The sequence below is a fragment of the Myripristis murdjan genome, chromosome 3 (assembly GCF_902150065.1).
Source record: "Myripristis murdjan chromosome 3, fMyrMur1.1, whole genome shotgun sequence".
NCBI classification, from domain to species: Eukaryota; Metazoa; Chordata; class Actinopteri; order Holocentriformes; family Holocentridae; genus Myripristis; species Myripristis murdjan.
The window spans coordinates 16,759,876-16,780,954 of NC_043982.1; the positions used below are offsets into that span (position 1 = coordinate 16,759,876).

Consider the following 21,079-nt stretch of genomic DNA (forward strand, 5'->3'; position numbering starts at 1 on the left):
ACTGCAAGTAAAGTCTGTAGTTTTTTTTATTTTTATTGTAGCTTCAAATCCCATCAGAAGCCATCATATCAACTAAAGGGATGCATTATAGAGGAATCTCCAACAGTAAAAAATATTCAATATCATCATCAATCATTTAAAATTTTTAGGTATTTTTAAAGATTAAACTGAGAATGGGTGGGATCCCTTGTCCCTTATTTGGGACAAAAAACTGTGTCCTGCTTGAGAAGACGAAAGCTGTGTGGAAGAGGGCGAACTGATAAACATCTTGTCCTCCCTGTGTGTGTTTATGCGTGCGTGTGTGTGTGTGTGTGTGTGTGTGTGTGTGTGCGCGCGTGTGCACATGCGAATGTGTATGTGTGTGTATGCGTGTACATGCGTGTGTTCTTACTTGGGCATGAACTTGCTAGTCTTCCTCCAGGACATGCCAGTGACAGAACGAGGGTGAGCCAGGTAAACAAAGGAGAAGTGAACAGGAGGGGGCTTCTTATCAGAGGGGTCCTGCACCACCACTGCAGAGCGCCAGCCCGTTGTGGGATACCACACTTTGAGTAAGCAGTCATCCTGCACATGAACACACACACAAACACAAGCAAACACACACACACACGCAAACAGTCAGTTATTATACACAGTCATTATCAGGGATCATGCATTTCAATTTAACATAAAATTAGTACAACATTTGTTTTTTGGGGGGTTGTTTACATGCACATGTACCTTCCCAACAGTTGCAAAATACTCGCCATCAGGAGACCACTTGGCAATGTGAACAGATGCAGCCGTCCTGAGAGATGGAATACAGACACACAGACATCAGCTATTTTCACTTTCCCATGGATCTGCCCCAACTCACACACACAAAAAAACACAAAACCACAAAGTCAATATCAAGGCTGTGTTACAGAGGCCCAGGTTATTTGTCTCGGAAAACAGTTCACCAGAGCTGCCAGTGTATGGTTCCTTGTTTGTGCATGTATTGCTGATGGGAATTTCACACTTGCACTTCCCCATTCAAGTGACTTCCTCAGGCACTGACATGTAGGTTAAATATGTGTCATCAGCACTAAACTTAGAATTGACAGTCTTCTCACAAACACAATACACAGACTCAGAGCATGGAGCTTGATACACTGTGCAAATCTGTTTCATGATGTTTACACTGATCACTATTTATATCTGTGAATTTTGACCAGTCACAATGATGTCATTTCAGAAATTTCAAAGTCTGTGACACATTAACAGCCAGTGGAAAAATTGATATCATTGTTTAGGTTGGACAGGACACCCAGGAACAAGGTACTGAATGACAGAGTCTAAACAAATCTGTATCTTGCTCTAAGCAGAGGGTAGGGCTGGGTATACCACTAATTTCCTGAATCAAATTGGTTTAATTCTGATTCACAAGGTTCCAAATCAATTAATTTTCTGATTTAATTCAATTGAGTATCAATTCAGTTAGGGATACTTCAGTTAAAGTACCAATTCTGCTTGGATATGAATGGGATTCTCAGAGAGCTAATGCTGTATATTGTACAAGGAACCCTCTAACCTGGTGCATTATTGAAAATAGTAATGTTTATGTTAAGAATTTACCCCAAGTCAGTTACATTAATGTGCTTTTTATTTAACATGACCAACACGCTTGTATATATTGTGTTGACACTACAGCAGTCAACATAATATAGTGTAACTCTACAGTCTCAGAGCAAAACATTAAAAGATTGATTCAGGGATTAAATAAATCTATAATCAGGTTATTGATGAAGATGAAGACTGATTCAAATTTAATTCAATTCGATTGAACCTAGCCCTAGCAAAAAGAGTGATTAAACAAATGCCAGCATGCCACCTTTGGTTGTTCATCATTGCCTTCAATAAATATTACATTTTCACTTTCTTTATGACTCATGGAACTCATGACTGGAAACTTGTCGTTATCAGAGACAAACAAAAGATTTATCACATGTAATTACATGTAATAAATTTGGTCAGAGCAATCCTCACTAACTTGACACTTTGACAGAGGGGGGAATAGAGGCTAAAGCTGTCAAACACATGATGAGTGGCCTGTGGTGCGTTTAGGGCACAGGGAGCCTACCTATAATCACACATTCAGATCAGGAAGATGGACCCCAGTTTCCAGTAGGCAGTTTTTGCCCACTAAGATGGCTACTAAGATTTCAGGATTCAACACAAGTAGAACATTTATATTTATATGAATATATAGATTAAAGTTAAATAGCAATAAACAATACAAACTTAAAGCAATGTATCAAGTCAAAAGACACTAAACTTTTCTTCTTGTAGGCTTTTTGGTTGTCAGTGATCTGGTCAAAGGGTCTTGCTTCCTTCTTGTAAGTTCCTCATAAACGAATACTTGCAAGTTTGACAGCTATAAAAAGGACTTGTGTTTTCAAGTAACCTACACCAAGAATGACCGAAAACCAAGAAACTAAAACACACTCACGTCGTGCTGCCATGGCAGAATAGAGAGCAAAATATCAGCCTTAACTGTCTGATATATTTATTGACTAAATGTCGCTATATGTGTAACACCTAAACACTAAACGCATAATGAAAATGTCCGATGTTGGCTATTTATAATACATTAATATTTCTGATAGCTCGCTGCTGTTGTGACGGTGCAGTGCCGGACAAGAACATCTAGGAGATAATGATGTAAATAGGGCTAAAACGTGGACCCATGTTGCTGCTGTTTGGCCTTCAGGTGAAATCCTCAGAACAGGATTATGTTCCATGAGTGTTTTGAAGTGTTTCTGTGGTCATTTCATAGTCATTTAATTATGCTGTTGACTGATTTACTTTTTTGTCATATTCATTTCTGCTGGATATTTTGGCCAACAGTATTTTAAAAACATCTGCATACTTCACCAGCCAAAAAACAGCTGAAGGAAACTCTGGGTGAGGCCTACTCGACCACTCGGGCCACATTCCTTTGTACGCACAACTGTGACTTTGGTTTCACATAGCTCTGCCTGTTGCCAAAGGCATGCATCTTTCATATTTGAGACTGCCCTGCTTTTGTTGTGAGAAACGTTTCAATATTGCTGAGTCTTGATAAGATCATGTTGACACAATGACATACTGATTGCTTTTAGCAAGCATGGGCTTGTAAAAAAAAAAAAAAAAAAAACATGGCTGTAATTCTAAAAAGAAAATGAAAGTGACTCTGTCCATTGAAAAGAAAAGTAATAACATGTAAAAAAAAGTTGTGACAAGTACACAAAGGAAAATGAACAGCACTTCGGAGACCTACTTGCACTGCCAGACACATTTCCAGTCATTGAGGACGGGGTGGGGCTTGTCATCTGTGGTCTGTCCCTCCTCCTCCTCTATCAGGGAGTCTGTCACCGGAGGAGCCCACAGCTGGAGGCGTTCGGTTGCTGCTAGGATACGGTTCCCTGAAGACGCAGGAGCACTATGTTATACACCTCACATTCATTACTACAGCACACAGAGCTACATGTACACTCCGACTCTTATGTAATTCTCATATCTTTCCAAACAAACCGAAGGGATCTGTGAGTAGGAGCCGCACGCAGAGAGGTGTTATGTTAGTCAGACAGTCAGTGAGCCAGTCAAACACAGAAAGCGTGGGCGTACCTTGTGGGTCCCAGGCCAGGTTGTAGGTGATGGCATCAAGGAAGAACTGTCCTGTCTTTTGCCACTGATAGTTAAGCTGCTGTTAGTGACAGGACATGAGAGCAGGTCAACATACATACACAACCACAACATGCAATGTTATTTACATTCAAGTGTGATTAAGCTAACCGGATACTTTATTGCAGCAACAATATCATTTGCTCTATAGTGGCATGCACAGAGTCAGGCACAAGGAAAAGAGAAAACCAAAGTTGTTAGTGGTAGGTCCTTTTACGCCATCACAGGTGCTTAATATACTTAAATATATGTGCATATGCACATACTACAAATGTGTGGAAATCTCTACTTATGTGTAAAGCAATGAAAACATGATCTATTCCAAGGCAATGTGAATTACATTAATAACCACAAAAGAAACAATAGAAATCAGAAGGCTCTTATGAAGGTTGAGTTTAAAGACATTTTTTATAAACACTGATCAATCAGCCCCTGGTCCTCAGCTTCTTTGTCCTGTAGAATCAATCAATTTCACATTACACATGCCATTCATTTGAAGATAGACAGGAACGTTGGTTTTTGTGCTCACCTTGTGGCGTTTGTTTGGGTTGGTAGCAATCGGTTCAAAGATGCAGACTGTGTTTCCGTAGGATGCAGCAATCTAAAAATAAAGAGCTGCGATCATCATCACAACATTACTCACCCCATCAGTCACTCCCACAGGAGGGGGCGGTGGGGGAGAGCACGCGAAAGTGGAGTAGGAGTGGAGACATGAGCAGCAGATGACATGACCGAAGAAATCGCTGAATGTTCCTTCATTCTGCTTAGTGTAATTACTAATGTCTAATGAGTTCACAGAGAAGTGGAACTGTGCACGTTTGGTTGTGTGCACGTGTATTCAAGACTCACCCTGCCAAGCTGGTGGGAGCACTCAACGCAGCCCACCTGTATGTTTCCATTTTGAGCTCCTGGGATAATTTGCACACACTCAAAGTCGCTGGCCAGGATCACTATGTCACAGCCTGAGCCATAGGCCTAAAGAAAGGAGGGACACAATAAGAGATCAAATCAGATGGAGCTGCAAACGATTAAAAAACGATTCTGGATTTTTTACACTGGCCAATTTCAATTTAAATGCAACATGTTTCAAGTGCAACACCATATACATAATATATGTAACATATGCTATAATGCTACTTAATGATCTGCCTTGAAAAGTATCACACACAGCTGAAACAAAAAAAAGAAAAAAACAACCTAACCAATCAACGAGCAAACAAATACATAACCTTTATTCTGTGCTCAGCCAGAGCAATATTAAATCTCATCCTATATGTACATACTATATGTGTTTATGTACAGTATATGTGTAAAATATCACATACACAGGCTACAATTCAATGAACTACAATGCTTGGTGGCTAACAGATTATGCAAACAACACTGAAGTGGAACATTTGAGATGGCTGGTCACCCATCTCTTATAAATATGTATACGTGTCATCTGACTGATTTTGAATTATCAACTACAATGAACTCCAGTCAGAGAGAATGTGTGAGAGAACAATAACCAAAAAATCTGCAATGAAACCATCAAAGCACTCAAATGCAGTGAAATGAGTGAAGCACTAACAACATCATGGTTGTAAAATCAAGCTGCAACAGCATGGCAGTGAAACAACCATGATATTACCATTCACGACATGGTACCAAAACTAACATAACAGTATCATAACATGGTAGTGGAACGAGTTTAACATTAGGAGAGCGTAATAGTGAAACAAGCTTAAAATTGCTCCATTACTGTGACTGAAACTAGAATAGCACAGACACCACAGAGATCTAGGAAGAGAGCATACACGAGTTACAAACCTTGGGAATATTTGCACAATTCAGCAGGGCATTATTGTGTGCATTAGCATCCATGACATTTTAACTTGACAATGAACACTTGAAGAGTTGAGTTGGTGTATGCCCAGAAATTCACAGGTAAGCTATGCACTGCTGATTAGAGGGCATTATTAACACTGAAAACCCCTGAATAATAGCAAGCCTAATGTTATAAAAGCAGACTTGCTGAAAAAGGTGGACAACAATATCTCCTGAGATTCTGGTAGTACTGTAGTACAGACCAGGTTATAATTGCAATGATACAAATTAAACCGGCATGGACAATCACATACAGTATGCACATGAAGAAAAATGCCAAAAGTAAACGCTGCCGATGATTATGGTCATTTAAGAACAGAGGAAAACCATGCTGTCGTTTACACTGTGCCATCAAGTGCCTCGTTCCGGCTGTTCTAGCTCTGATAAAGTTACACCATAACCATAAACATAAATCTCCTGGCCTCAAAACAACCAGTTAAAAACCAATGAGTGATGTCATACTTGCTTTGCCCAAATTATTTAGTATGGCCTATTTTAGGCTATATTATATTTTGGAAATATTGTTATTATGGGTATTATGGGTAGAATGTGTTTGATTGAGAATCCAGTTAGTTGAAAATTGTTTCACTTGTTCTTTTTTTGTCAAGTAAGGCATTATTCCAAACGTGCCTTACTTATTTTGAAAAGCAACTCTGAGACAAAATTATCTGTGCACACACTCTTTCTTGAGTAATAAGCAAAGTGAATTCCACAAAAGCTCTATATAATCTTTATACAGGAGGAATCCATGAGAGAATGGATGAAGAATTGGACAGAGAAAAAGAATTAAGAATATCGGATTAAAAAAAAATCAAAAATAGAGACAAAACCAATAAAATCCAAACAGTAACCAGTCCTGCTTCTGGAACTGCAGTCTTTCCAAGGGCAGTGAAACTAGCACAATATCTAGCATGGTTCCACCGCAGCCAGTGTTACCCCCTGGCCAGACCTGTGCCAGGATTAAGGTTATGGGCAGCAGGGTAAGTTGATACAGAGGCGGCTGCTGGTACAGTGGTGGTTGGCAGTCAAGTGCAGGATGGCAGAGATGGAAGCAGCACCTGTGAGACAGGCTGGCTGGCCTCGAAGCCACAGTACAGTCTGGCTCGTGTATTTCATTATTCAGGAGAACAGGAGGAGAGGCTGGGAACCACCGTGTCACACAACAGGACAAGAACACAGCCAGGGATATACAGTCACAGCTGGGGATGAAATAGTGGCGCAGGTTCTTCGGTACCAAGCCGCACACCGTCTAAGAGAGACCGATGAAAGAAATGGGGAGGTGTGGTCCTGGCTTTACTATTACTGCGGCAGCTGCTCCTGCACATTACGGCTGGAATTAAAAGCGGTCACCGTCACGCACTGTCTAAGACTATTCTGCACACCTCTCTCTCTCCCTCTCTCAAACACACACACACAAAAGAGTATGTGACTGAGTGTCTACCCTACTCTCTCTGCCAGGGATGTAATTTGTGCTTAGTGCTACCTGCAGCCAGGCTGGTGAGCGTGCTTGTGCCAGCCTTGAATAGGATGACCTATCAACATGTCTTTGTCTCCTTGTTTTGAGCTTGTGTGTGTGCTGTATGTCTTTCTACATGTGCACACAAACACACACACAAGCACACGCATAAATCAACCTGCACTGAGGGCAAATTAGTGCAATTTGTTCAGAGCAGATGTTGCATACATTTTTTCATGGAAAATATATTGACCCAAAGCAAAACATAGGTCACAGGTGATGGTTTCAGCACAATCACCTGAACAGCTACAAAGGTCGGCTTTAATGCCTGCACAAATCAACTCAGATTTAGCCATCAGGACCATTTATTTGCATCAAAAACAGCACATGACAGTCATGTATTTCGTGCACAAGTGATATTCTCTTGAATTTTGTTTTCTTCTATGACCTGTAGCTTCATCTATAATGTTGTTTTTCTCACTGAGATGCTCCTCACTTAATGAGTGCAAGGCTGAAGCTGCATGATTCGCTCCCTGTCAGTCACATAGGCTGCTCATATCAAGCGTGCTGCTCGATATGCATAGATATTACTTCTCAGTACAACATCACCATTCATGAAAGCAGGTGCAACTACAATGAAAAGAAAAATAACTAATAATTTAACCACCAATAATTAGATTTTTTCGCAGAAATATGACTTGTTATCTGTCACTTTATTCCAGACATTCCATCATTTCACTGTAAGCATTTAACCCTTCACACAATGCCTGTTTTTCACCTCAAATTACAAAAATTATATTTTGGTTAATATTAGAACTTCTGATAGTAACATAAACATAGTCAGCTACTGAAATCTGACTATCCAGAACCACAACATTGTGCACTGCAAGAAAAGAAATAAGGCTACTGTATAATGGAGAACAAAAAAAAGTTTATTCTAACCCTGAAATTGAAGATGGAGTTGGCGTGAGACATCGAGTGCCATCTAACCCTAACCTAACCCAGGTTTCTAGCTTTGGGGAAGCTTCTACTAGTGCTGGGCGTCAAGGACAAAAAATAAAATCTTGATCTGAACCAAAATCTTTATAATCTAGATCTTTTCTTGTTTTTCACTTACCACTACTACTAACTGAACTGAACCTTTGCAGGCATGATCAGGCATGCTGGTTCTGTGTAGATGAGAGAATTGGCTTGTTTGACCGAGCACTCTGTCAAACAAGCCCGAGTTATAACATTATTACATATGTAGTCAAAATCGTGATTTTATGATTCAACTGTTTGTTTTACATCCATTTAAAACACAAATTCAAATTAAGTGACTTATCGCCAGCCCTAGCCTCTTTCCCATTTCATCATGGAAATGTATGTACATTTATACCTTTGCCCAATTAGCCTATGTTTTTGAGGGAGAAAATTTAAACATGCAGGTAATAACTTTACATTATAATATGCAGTGGCATGCAACTGGATAAATGCAAATGTCTGTAACACACACAAACACACGAGCAACTGATCCATTCCACCTTCCCCAAGTCTTTGAACACTCTGATGACAGATAGGACGACAAATGTGTGTAGGCAGGAAAAATGAAATCATGTTTTTTTTTTTTTCTTTTTAAATTACACCAAACAAGAAGCGCAAAACAAATGATCAGAAACTTTGAAAAATGTTCATTTGCTCTCACACAGATTTGTTCCGTCCATGAAAATGACTTTGTGCTCAGTGACAAAGCTGTTAGGGTGAGAATCATCAACATCCTCCTCAGTGTCCTCAAATGTAATTTTTAGTACTTAACTGATTATGCATTTCTTGATTATTTCAAAAATATTTCTCAAGCAATGTCACAATTTTGCTACTGCAAGGTTTTCAGTTGCTTTGCTCTGCTCCACTCATGTATCTGCAACATTAGAGCGTCACCATGTTCTCAAAACAAACTTTGTTTCTATTGAATATTAGATCCCACATAATGGCATGACAACATTGCTCACACTGAACACAAACCCCACAACATTTAACTGTAATGTTTTAACAGTGGACTAATACTTCAATGGGAGGGAAATTTTCCAGAAGTAGATGCAAATGAAATGTAAATGTGACACACCTCTGCTCAGCTCTTTCTGTGAATGAGCCATTCAGGCAAATGACTGTCCATTGACTTAACCCAAATTTCTATGTTAATGCAGCAAAAAAAAAAAAAAAAAAACAAAACAAAAAAAAAAACATCTCTGTATCACAAACAGCTAGGAAAATAAAAACTGAACCAAACATGAAATTAAGATCACAGGCAATCCTGCTGATTACATGAGGTTAACAGAAGATGCTCAAATAATGCTTTTTCCTCATCAGATTGTGAGCTCAAACGTTCAGTATTGTCTAATAATGAGCGCTGGCCTGGAGCTCAAGACCTTTAGTCTTGAGGACAAACATAATTGAGATATCAATCTCATCCATTTGCTCTGGTAGTGAGGTTATGTATCTATGAAAAAGGTACGTAAATCAAGTAGCGTTGCTTTACTTCATGAAAATATTACACAAAGCTCTTGGTGTCGGGTTTGGGGACATTCTCTGGATATCATTACATATCTGGGCAGTGCCTTCCTGTTTTTACTGCATCGCTGAATCACATGTTTTTCCTCCTCCTTTTTCAGCCCAACTACGAGAATTCTGTGATTAAAGCTTCAAAAAGCACAACCTGAAAGCTCCACTTCTTTTCATTTTAGAGGACAGTCTGTTCATTCAGAGAGGATCTTTGCATTATTGATAGGATCTAGAGAAACAGGTTCACACCTTGCTGATTAGGAGGATCTTAAATGCTCTTTGAATAATGGAGAACAACCTGAGGTGGGGATGTAGCTGTTTTTCGGGGTAAATTCACTGTAGGTAGACTGACCTGACCCTGCTTTTAAACCTGGACAGAAAACAAAAACACAGTGAACAGTCATGTGGAAAGAAAGAGCGAGAACTCATTTCTGCCTTCATTCCCTCAAATGTCCCTTATTCACCATGCCTAATGCAGTCATGTGACCATGTTCCTTTGCCACAGCTGCTACCATGTGTAACACTTTCATTTTAAACCCTACACTGATTGAGCTGGCTTAGCCTTAATTTAAACTGTAGTCAAAAGCCTTAGTTGAAAACACAGTGTGATCAATCCCGGCCTGTAGTAACCTGGTCTCTCTGTCAATCTGTATTAAGACTTTTATCCCTAGCACAGTCCAAAGGCCTGGACTTTAACCCTAGTGTTTATGGTCTTACTATAAGCCTTGTCACTCTCCATAGCATGCCTGCAGTAAAGCAGTGTGCATTAAATCTTACACATGTTCATCTATGAAAAGGAGCTGATAGCTGTTGTAGGTTAGGTGCATGTGCGTGTGTGTGTGTGTGTGTGTGTCTGTGTGTGTGTCAGAGTTTGGCCAAGGGGCCCTTGGGGTCAGTGTGAATGTAACAACAGTGGACGTGATGTCCTAATGTTCTTCAAATGCCCTCTCAGACACACAAAGCAAACATGAGGCATAAAACCCATGGTCTTATGTCAATGTGCAAGGCTTCAGCTCCATACAGTAGCTTGCACTATCCTATTTTGTTGTGCAAGCATGACCCCGATCTCAAACCCTGCCCATTTACTCTGAAATAGCCTTGATCTAGGGTCAGCATAATAGGGAATGGGGACTATTCCTCTCTCTAGTCATTGCAGATATGAGAAGGATGACACACTTCTCTTAGTGAAAAACAAAACATTACATGCATGAGGAATGAGAATAGGGAACAGAAAGTAATGTCTGTGTTCCAGAAAAAAAAAAGAAAAAAAAAACAGTGCCTCTATGAAAGGCAGGAAGAACAGACCAAGCCCAAATCTGGCAGCCATTAGGCAAGCTCACAGTGTTCTCGATATGAAGGAATGGCAGTGTGTAGTACTGCTTAAGAACATAATGTGACTATGAGCCACGGATGACAGAATTTAAGTGGACAGGCCACACTGCTTTCAGTATTGAGCATGACTATTGGGACCTCAGGAGTCTGGTTCTGGGTATCAGCATACCAGCTCTCATAATGTGTATCATCATGAATGCAAAAATTGTGACACGTCTTTATTCCATCTTGACGCAAAAGGCAAAAAGGGTATTTGTTCTAAGCCTTGGACCACACAATGACAGAGTAGGCAGCACATTTTCTCACCTTTCAATCTCTGGGCATGACAAATCCTAAGTTTGACATAAATAATAAACAAAAAAGTTGCTTTTATTTTCTTTTTACTAAGAAATAATGCAGAGTGAATATGACAGTGTCAATCATTGCATTGTAGTGGCAAGCAAAAGATGATAAAAGCTTAACTTGGAGCCAGTCCTTTCCCTTCTCCCTTCTTTTAAGAAAGAGTGTGCTTGTGTGTTTGTGTGTGTCTTTTATTTATGAGTACTGTAGTTGTTGTTTCTGTCGTCTTTGATGCCTACTATGTGTGTGTGTGTGTGTGTGCGTGTGTGTGTATACATGTAAGACTTTTTGAGCCTTGTCAAAGAAAAATTTCTGGCACCTTCTGGGTCAGACAATAAAATTCTATCTATCTATCTATCTATCTAAATGCTATCTCATTATTATAACAATACTGCATCTCACTGTGTAATGTAGACTTGTTGAGCTGATGATGATCTCCAATGTTTGACCAATCAGCTGAGAAAGATAGGAACTGGTGGTGAGGTGTATTCCTTATGGGAAAACACGAGAGATCATCCAGAAATCAATAAAGCTATCACCACTTTCATCCTCTGGTCTCATTATAATTAGCTGGTTCAAGATGCTGCAGCCGTATTCTGTAGCACAGAGAATGATGAATTCAACGGATCCGCTTGAAACAGCAGCGTTGTGCACAGCCAAGGAGTTTGAGCCACCATGCCACAAAAGGGTGCTTGCCTGCCTGCCTCGCACTGCATTTGGTCTGCCATCTCATAAATCTATAATATCATAAGTTCTTCCCATGTCTGGCTGCACTAAATGGAATATTGACTTGCCTCTTCAGTCCTAGAGGCGCAGAGAGAAATGTTGGGAAACTGCCATCACACAAAGAAAATATTTATAGCCCATAAAGCTCTATCCATTATAAACACTGAAGCTGGCTCTAAATACAACTTGATATGTGTGTGTGCAAATGTATCCAGTGTAAATGATTGACAAATGATGGCAAGTTTCCTCATATAAACGGAGAGCTATGACAGTAGACAGAGACAATGTGCATCTATGGCAACACTTTAACTGTAATGGCAATTTGATAATATTATCGCTGTTATTAGTATTGGCACTCCATGTAATTCCAGAAAATATGTCGTTTTTCAATACCAAAACACTATCATCCATCCCTCTAGCTCATGTATCCATATATGGCTCTCTACGTCATGGCTGGCACAGCTAAAGCTGGGATGACAAGGGAGCTAATGATCCGTGAGGCGGACTGACACCAAATGGTAGTGAGCTTAACTAGTTCGGCTTACAGGCAAAACGCAGATTGGTGCTGCGTTTAATCAAGTCCAATACACCGCTCACTACTGTTGTGTGCACTGCTAAAAAAAAAAAAAAAAAAAATAGAGAAAATACTAGCCAGTGATGTTATGGCTGCGAAAAGGGATTCCCTTGCAGTAACAGTACGAGATGCAGCTAAAGGTCATTTGAGTGGCTAACTGTCTTGGGGAGAGGAAAAACAACAAATAAAAAATCTCTGGCGAATGAATGGAATGGGGGGGCAGTAACCTTGAGCATCCACTTGCTGTAGTTAGCCCGTCATTATCTAACTGTCACGGCGACTGAAAGACTGGCTCGGTACAACGCAGCCTATAACAGGGGGTCTAGTAGTCCTGACTCACTGTTGGTGTGTGTATCTGTGCAGCAGTCCCACCACCACACATACACACTGACAGGTTAGCTAGTACGTTAGCTCGCTAGCCAGCCCGTATACAGCCGATATAATGCTAGCTAGCTCACTACCGAGCTAGCTAGTCGGGCGTATTAGCTTCATCGGGTGTTACCGTGAACAAATAACATCCAAATAAAACCTCACCGTGAATGGGATGTCACTGACGCTTCCCACCGAGTAGCAGCAGTCCCCGGGGTTCACAGCTCCCGTCAGCACCTGGTGTAGATGCATTTTCCTTATATTTTAGCAGCAGATGGATATTTTAATTATTTATGACGAGTCCACCCTCTCGTTTTCTCCATCTAGCAACTGCTGGGAATCCCATCAGTGTCGTTAACGTTTTACTCGGCCCGGCTACGGCGTCTTCCTCCACAAACGATAGGGTTGCGAGGAAATTATATCGAGTCGTGCAAAAATAATTTCTGTCTGCCGAGTCATCTATTTTAAATGTGTAAAATCGGCCGTCGGTCACCTCTCGTTGTCAACACCATCGCCAGGATTATTCGCTGGAGCCGAGGCAGCAGGATCTCCGCAGCGAACCTGACATGCGCGTTCACGAAGTTCCCCAGGCACGACTGCATGGCCATAGATGCACAATTTCTAGATCGGCATATAGAAAGTGCTGCGTGTTACTTGGTGATGCGTAATGAGGATTTCTGGATAAAAATTTCTCTAAGTGAAACAACATATATCGCAGTTCTTGAGGCTGGCGTGAATGCCTCGTGTCTGGTAGTTGGGCGTCGGTCCCACGTGTTCTAGCAGACATATTTCTATGTTCACGACGCTCCAGTTTGTAGAGCGCGCACTGCTCTGACGAAGGCTTGAGTTCATTGATCTTGAGAGATGAGGGGTCTGGGGTAAAACGGATTTTATATCTGTGATGATCTGACAGTGTACGAAGACACAGATTAGCTTGTCAAATTAAAGTGAATTACTGACCTAGAGCAGCAATAAAAATTATGGTAATCATATATAATTTCTAAATACTGATACTCCCATACAATGAAATTAATAAAATAAACTAAAAATAAAATAATAAAAAATCATGGAGTTTGAATGAATCAGTCTTGTAAAGTTTACTATTTCATGCCAACCTCCAACACACACACCTGAAGATCTTACAATTTCTAATTTATTATGTGTTGTATCAGATATTTAAGTGAGACAGTGCGTGCTACAATCACTTTATTAGCACACAGGCAGCAATCACGTCAGTTCACAGCATGGTCTCACTTGAAAGCATTAAGTGGGCCCACTTATCTTGACATAGCTAAATAGCTGTGGAATGTCACCAGGCAGCTGCTGCGAGAAACTGCAAAAAGTGATAATGTCAGACATAAGCATCAGAATGTGAAATACTCTGACTAGGATGCCTACTACTGCTGGTCATTTGACAGAGCATCCAGAGAGTGAGTCAGCGAGTGTGGGGTTCACAGAAGCTGCATCTTCAGTGCTTTCACCGTGCCTCCTCTCCTTATCTCATCTCAGTGATGAGATTTAATGTAGCAGACTAACATCTGTTTGTTTACCCATTTTCCCCCTCACTCTCCCTCTTGTTTATCCATTGTTGCCGTCTTGTTCTTTGTTTCTAAATGAATGATGAGACGACCGGCATGGATCCATGGTGGTGATGATGCAACGAAACACTGAGGCAGTGGCCTACTTAGTCAAGACACACTGACATTAGACAGGGCCTGCCTGCTAGCCACCGTGACACACTGGACAATGGGACAGGAAATCGCATGGCAGTAGCCCAGAGAGAAGGTGACACATACACATAAACAGTGTCAACAACAATGGCACATGGTACAGGCTACTCATCATGTCGTATGTGTAGTACCGTTGTATATGTCCATTTATGCATTTGGTCACCGACTAGCCTTTCTTTGTCGTAGCCTACAAATGTCAGACTTTACAACTGTTTTGTGATAAAGTCACAAACCGGCTTGGTTTATTCATGTATAATAACAGACCCTGCATTGGAAAGTACTGTGTGTGTGTACTAAGGGACACATAAGAGAATTAGGGGTGGGATGCTGGTGTAAAGACACTTTTCTAAAACTAGAAAACCTTGATGACTAGTGTGCCACAACACTAGTACTTTAGTACTCCAGGTAAGCCATTATAAACCATAGCTGCAACATCCCTGCGAACAAGGTGAAACTATATAGTATCACATAGTGCAGATAACTATCCGATGAATTGAAAGTCAGAGTAATCTTTCCAGAGATCTGCCTCTGTCAACTCCTTTGTCTTTGGGTAATTTTTAAAGGGCATGCTTCTGTGTAGGCCTGTGACTGAGACTGTGGGTGCATCTAGCCTGGATTAAGTCTATGCCTATAGGGATTAGTGCTGAAATGATTAGTCCATTAATCTATTATTCAGAAATTAGTTAATTATCATTTTGAGAATATTAACCATTTTGGTCATTTTTTAAGGAAAAGTCCCATACACTTGCCGATTTGCTTTTTTGTTCATAGTGTTATAAAATGAATACTTGGTGGTTTTGGCTTCTGGTCTCAGGAAGCAATTTGAAGACATTGCCTTAGGTTCTACTAACTTCCCATTGTGCATTTGTCATCATTTGTGACAGTTTGACCACTAAATGGTTAATTGCTCAATTAATCAATCAATCAAAAAAGAAAGAAAGAATCTAAAGAAAGAAAAAAGAAAGAAAGAAAGAAAGAAGAAGAAGAAGAAGAAGATTGAATAGTTGACAATTAAAATAATTACTGCTTGCAGCCCTACTGGTAATAGGTTTCTCTAACTGAAGAATAACAATAACAATGACAACAATAATAATTATTAGAAATAAATATGTTTCACCTCTTCACCTCTTCACCTTTTCATCAACACAAACATGAAACAGATTGACAGTTTCAAGCACATACACAGGAGAAATATTCACATGTGTCTGTCCTGGCTGCTTATTGTTGAGATGATGGAAGAAAAGGGACAACATGCACTTTGGCTGATTAGGATGCACTGGGGTTCTCTCTTTAAGCACTAGAGGTATTGTGCATCTGGCCAAAAATGATGAGATCACTGCTGAGAGGGGGGAGCTAGCCAAAAGGAAGTCTATGTAAGGACACCCTGTCTCAGCCAGGCCAAGTGGACAAATGTAGGCAGGTGCAAATATTGCATTTAAAACAGGAAAAGAAGGGTGGTGCTGTGGGTGGGAGGAATTATATGTGTTTATGGATGTCGTGTCTGGCTAGAGACTGCAGGGCTGTTTGTGGTTGCAGTAGGGTTACAGGAAGGTTGATGCAGTGTTTGTAGTCTCTGCGGTGTCATTGGGAGACAGAGCCTTGATCTACAGAGAGCAGAATTAAATGCATTATAGATTTTCTCATTTCATGGATGGCTGCTATAGCTGGAGGGGGGCTTCCGGCCCAGCCCTGAGGTACAAGACATTCAGCTCCCCGGGACAGGAAAGTAATGGAGTCTTTTCACATTCCTCAATAAATAAAGCAATGCATACTGTTTAAAAATGGCAGTCTTGTGAAGTAAACCACAACAGAAACACAGTCGGTCCTGCTTTCTGTGCTTTTGCAAATGCCAAATGCTTATGTGCATTTTGGGACTTGTCACTGTTTCAGAGGAAATGGTCCCTAACCAGCAGGGGGCCCCAGAACAGTAAAAAAAAGCACTGTCTGAATTATTTACTGACCCTATGAAAATAATGCAGTTGTGATCATAAAAGAGAGAACTATGCATAAAAGATAAACGTGTTGGCAAATGGTATCCCAGGACAGCAATCACAGATATCTATTATGTTGTTTGTGGTGTTGTGTATTGTGGATAAGATATGGGGAAAGGGAAAGCCCAAGGCAGCTTTTAGAGCTGTCTCCCAAATTACACCATTTGCCTTCAGCCGCCTACAGAAAGACGCACAGACCATTATGGCTGCTATGAGTTAGACTGACAAGATTGAAATATCCCCTGTGTCTTGTTTTGGCAGTATAATATGGCTCCTAAATTGTTTATTAATTTAATACCCTACTCTATTAACATTTTATTGACATCATCTGAAATCCAGACTGAGGAAATACCGGTGTGACTTATATACTAGCATACTGGGTATCATGCGTAGGCAAAATGCACAAGGGATTATAGAGATCATTAAAGCATCATTGTTCTGAAACGTTTTATGAAATGTTTTTTATCACTTCATGGTTATCCATTTAGTTGCTGCTGATGCTGGAGAAAATGTGCTACTAGCAGAAAAGAACAGGGCTTAAATGTGGCTTCACAGTGTGTTCAATGAGAGGAGTTGTAAAGGTCCTTGGATGACAGAGAGTAAGGGGGTGAACTGGATGTAGGTTTGGAAAAGGCCACTCAAGCATCCATCCATCCACCCATCCTATTCATGAACAGATGTGCTGCCATGCCTCCGGATTCAGATCACGTGATGTGTGCACTCTCTCCATTTCAATCTGCCACTTCACACAGCTGTGCTCTGACTGTGCTCTGTTCAACACAGGAAGATGCCCTTCCATTTCCTTTGAGGACAGATATGAGAAGTATGAATAAGACATGTAAATACACTACAGAATTAATAACAGGCATTGAGTAGCTTCAAGTCTTGACCCTTGCATACTGTCTATTTGATGACTACTGCATATACTTCTACACTCTTTTCACCTTCTCCCTCATCTTCCTCCTATTCCCAGTATTGTTGTTGTTGCTATTATTATTTTTACAGCCATTAGCTATACAGCCATTTTAAAACAGTCTTACAAAATGAATCACGCAGAGCCCCAGAGAGGCCACTGATTTTCTCTTTCATGCACACAGTGTACTTAATTGTGACCATGAAATACTAAATCAAGATCATGAAATCCTAATCTATGCACACAATTTATTTATTTCATGCTCTCTGTTTGCTATGCAGAGCTCTCAAATCAATGACATTGTGTCCACATTTTCCCTAATTTGTGCTTCCTCTAAATAAAGCATGGCCACAATGCTATGGACAGGAGCCCTGCTGTTGCATGTGCATCCTAGGAGGTTAATGTGTCCAGGTTGCCCAAAAATCCATAATAAATTAGACCTATATGATTTAATAATAAAAATTCATAATGCATTCAAAATGCAGATCCCGCCTGTAAAGTGTGTCCATCCATGACTCCATCTGCCGTTACCATGCAGTTGGTTTACACTGAATAACTTGATTCAATAACTTTATCCAAATCAGCTTACTGATGCACGCAGAATTCACTCACCCTTTGGGTGCTCCATGGGTGATCCGTAATGCCTTAAGGTGCAGGGGCTCTCAACATATCTCTGTAATGCATCCCCAAAATACATGTTAATTAAAGAACTCCAACTCCACAGATGCTAATGTCAGCTTATCAATCACAACCATGTTTTCTTTGGAGAGGGAACAATGTAACTTAAACATGGACACACTTGTATAAATTTGAGATCTTGAAAAATCAAATTGTGAGAAAAAAAGTAAATTCGGCATACAATTTTGTGACTTTGATTTAGTATTTCATGGGCACAATTTAGGATTTTGTGTGCACAAAACTAAACCCCCCAGAGTGTCACAAACAACGGGATTTTTTTAGAACAAGAAAACAAGACTAGGCCTAGTTTAGAGGCTGTCACTACAGATTGAATCATTAAATCTGACTAATTTCTACTCTGCTATTTTACATTCATAACAGGCGTGTTCATTTGCACATGGGAGAAGCCTCTCTATCAACCAGAAAGGCTTTCAAACCCCAAAGACCCAGACCCTCTTTCCACGTGGTATTAACAGCCGTCCTGAGAAATCCGATCACAAGCTGACATCTCTAATTACAGATGTAAACACCAGCAATGCATCCTCAATTCATTTTGAGCCAGGTGCACTAAACCGGCAGAACTTGTGGCGATGAAGGCCGACTGTTGCATTGTCTCACGCCGCCTGTGTTGGGGCCAAAAAGTTGCATTTGAACACACTGGAAACACTGCAGCCAATGGCCAAGTAGCATGTACTTTCTGCTTCTGAGTGAGAGGAAATAACTCTCCATATAAGCAGGTGGTGGTTGTCTGTATTCATCATTCAAAAAGGGAAACTGGAACACCCAGGACCACACAAATGCAGACCATAAACAAAGCAGTGTTTGCTTACCATGTTCACATGACTCTCTCACCACAGATGGTTTCATAATATAGCTCCTTGTCATTGCAAATATGTCTGATAAGAAGCTGCAAATGGCACTGGCATTGTCGGCTCTTGGTCTTCTGCTTGTGGAAGAAGAAAGGAAGAGGCAGAGGTGACAAATAAGGAGAAACCACACTAAATGGGTGAAATGATGGATATTGCGGTGACAGCGGCTTTCCTGAACCGGTGTCGAGAGCCGGACATCCATCAGCTTAGTGTGTCATAGCCTTAAACCTAACCCTAACCCTTAGAAAGGCTCTCTGGCAGAAAGCCCTGAAAGCAAACTTCTCCCACAGCCTCCACAAGATTCAGCATGGGGAGACATTGCCCATCTGTTGGTTGGATCACTTTAGTTTGGTCACCTCCCTGCAGGACACAAGAGCCCATCAGCAGCTGTCCTGTGAAGTCCAGATGAGAGTTTTATCAGAGGACTGTCGTAATGCTGTTTTTAATGAGTGTTTGTTTGGCTTGACTGTGCCTTCAGCATGCCTTTTCACGCATGTCCATTTCACCAGTGGGTGTCACTCAGAGATAGATGGACTCAGTTAAGCATATTCACAATTCTTAGCCTTTGAACAACTGGTTTATATTTTTGCAAGCCTTGCCTGGGCGGTCTAGTAAACATATAAAACTTAAAGAGGTGCAGAGGTTGCCCTTAATTGTTGGTGCAAAGTGACATATTTTTTTAAAGCCCATAATGACACTTTAGCACCCATGGTTTGTGTAATCTAAAGTGAAATCTGTGAGACAAGGTGGAAGCCATCCTCTGGTCACTGACCTCATTTAGCTCTTTTGTGGAGTGACTGTGTCCCTGCAATAGGGTTGCGAAGACTGGGTTGTATTTTCTGGGTCACACTGTCAGATTTAATGTGTACATATGTTTTGTGAGCAGTAAAGATTGCTACACTGTGATTTTATATCAAAGAGTGATAATTATCACTGCATTTTTAAATTTTGGTCAAAAAAAAAAAAAAAAAAAAAAAAAAAACACTCAGACAGATGTGACCCAAGATCATTTTTATTTGTAGCCCATGCACTGCACTATTAGACTTCATCCATCTCTCACTGGTCTTTTGACCAGTGAGACAGGCAGCTACTGGCATCATAAAGGACAATTCCAGTTTTTTGCACTATATTTTCCTATAGCTTTTACTGTCATCATAATTATGTGCAAAATTGTGTGAGCTTCTGTTATCTTCAGTTCAGCAGGAGCACTGCTGTGCCATAAATTCAGAAAGGTAAAAGGGCAATAAAAAATTATTACAACTGAACTGAAAGTGAGTACAGTATACAAACCTCCTTTAACCCTCCTATTATGTTTGGGGTCAATTTGACCCCATTCAATGTTTAACGTCTCTAAATAAATGATTAACGTCATTTTTTTTTTTTTTTTTGCTTCATATTTAATGACTTTTCCTAATGTAATGTGTACTACCGGGTAAACATGAAACTCACATGATGATATGTTTTCAATGTCCTGTACACACTTTGTACACATCAGTTATAAATAACAAAAATCTGTACTCAGAAATAATATAAGCCATTAAAACACCAAAAAGTACCTTACACAAAAGTACCTGACACATAAACTTTGGTAACAATTTTAATTATAATAATTTTGTGGCGGTTTAAACTGCTGGGGTCAAATTGATCCCAAACATAAAAGATGTTAGTAAATTTGAACATAACAGGAGGGTTAAGATCAGACCAAGGAGAAGAATGAGTCTCAATTTGAGTTTAAGGTGCACCTCTACTTATGGCTAACAAGCAATATATGATCAGGTCACATAGTTTATCCAGGAAATCTTTACATAATCCACCTTGTTTGGGTGATCATTCCTGGCTTCATGTTTTTGTTTTTGTGTTTTTCTAATGCCAACAATCAATTAAAATGAGCCTTGGCGTTTTGTGCCTCAGGAATATTGAGAGCCCCGCACCAGAGTTTGTCTCCTCTGCCGCCCCAGGTATTTGGTAACAGCAGCACTAAGCACTAAGACAAAACTGTTCCGACCAGATG

General features: G+C 40.3%; 1 protein-coding gene across 12 annotated transcripts in view; it reads right to left on the bottom strand.

Moving 5' to 3' along the window:
* The window catches only part of dmxl2 (Dmx-like 2), a 51,628-nt gene extending 38,196 nt beyond the window's left edge, over nt 1-13,432 (bottom strand). For 10 of the 12 annotated variants that reach the window (XM_030046045.1, XM_030046106.1, XM_030046097.1 and 7 more), the window contains exons 1-7: nt 13,053-13,432; nt 4,534-4,659; nt 4,214-4,285; nt 3,628-3,706; nt 3,281-3,425; nt 721-787; nt 392-564 (exon numbers count right to left, since the gene is read on the bottom strand). In XM_030046045.1, coding sequence (XP_029901905.1) covers nt 392-564; nt 721-787; nt 3,281-3,425; nt 3,628-3,706; nt 4,214-4,285; nt 4,534-4,659; nt 13,053-13,139 — 749 coding nt within the window. In that variant the 5' untranslated portion in view covers nt 13,140-13,432. The remainder of the gene's footprint in view (nt 1-391; nt 565-720; nt 788-3,280; nt 3,426-3,627; nt 3,707-4,213; nt 4,286-4,533; nt 4,660-13,052) is intronic. The other 2 variants (XM_030046115.1, XM_030046053.1) reach the window with 1 other exon arrangement.
* Between the last annotated feature and the right edge of the window lie 7,647 nt (nt 13,433-21,079).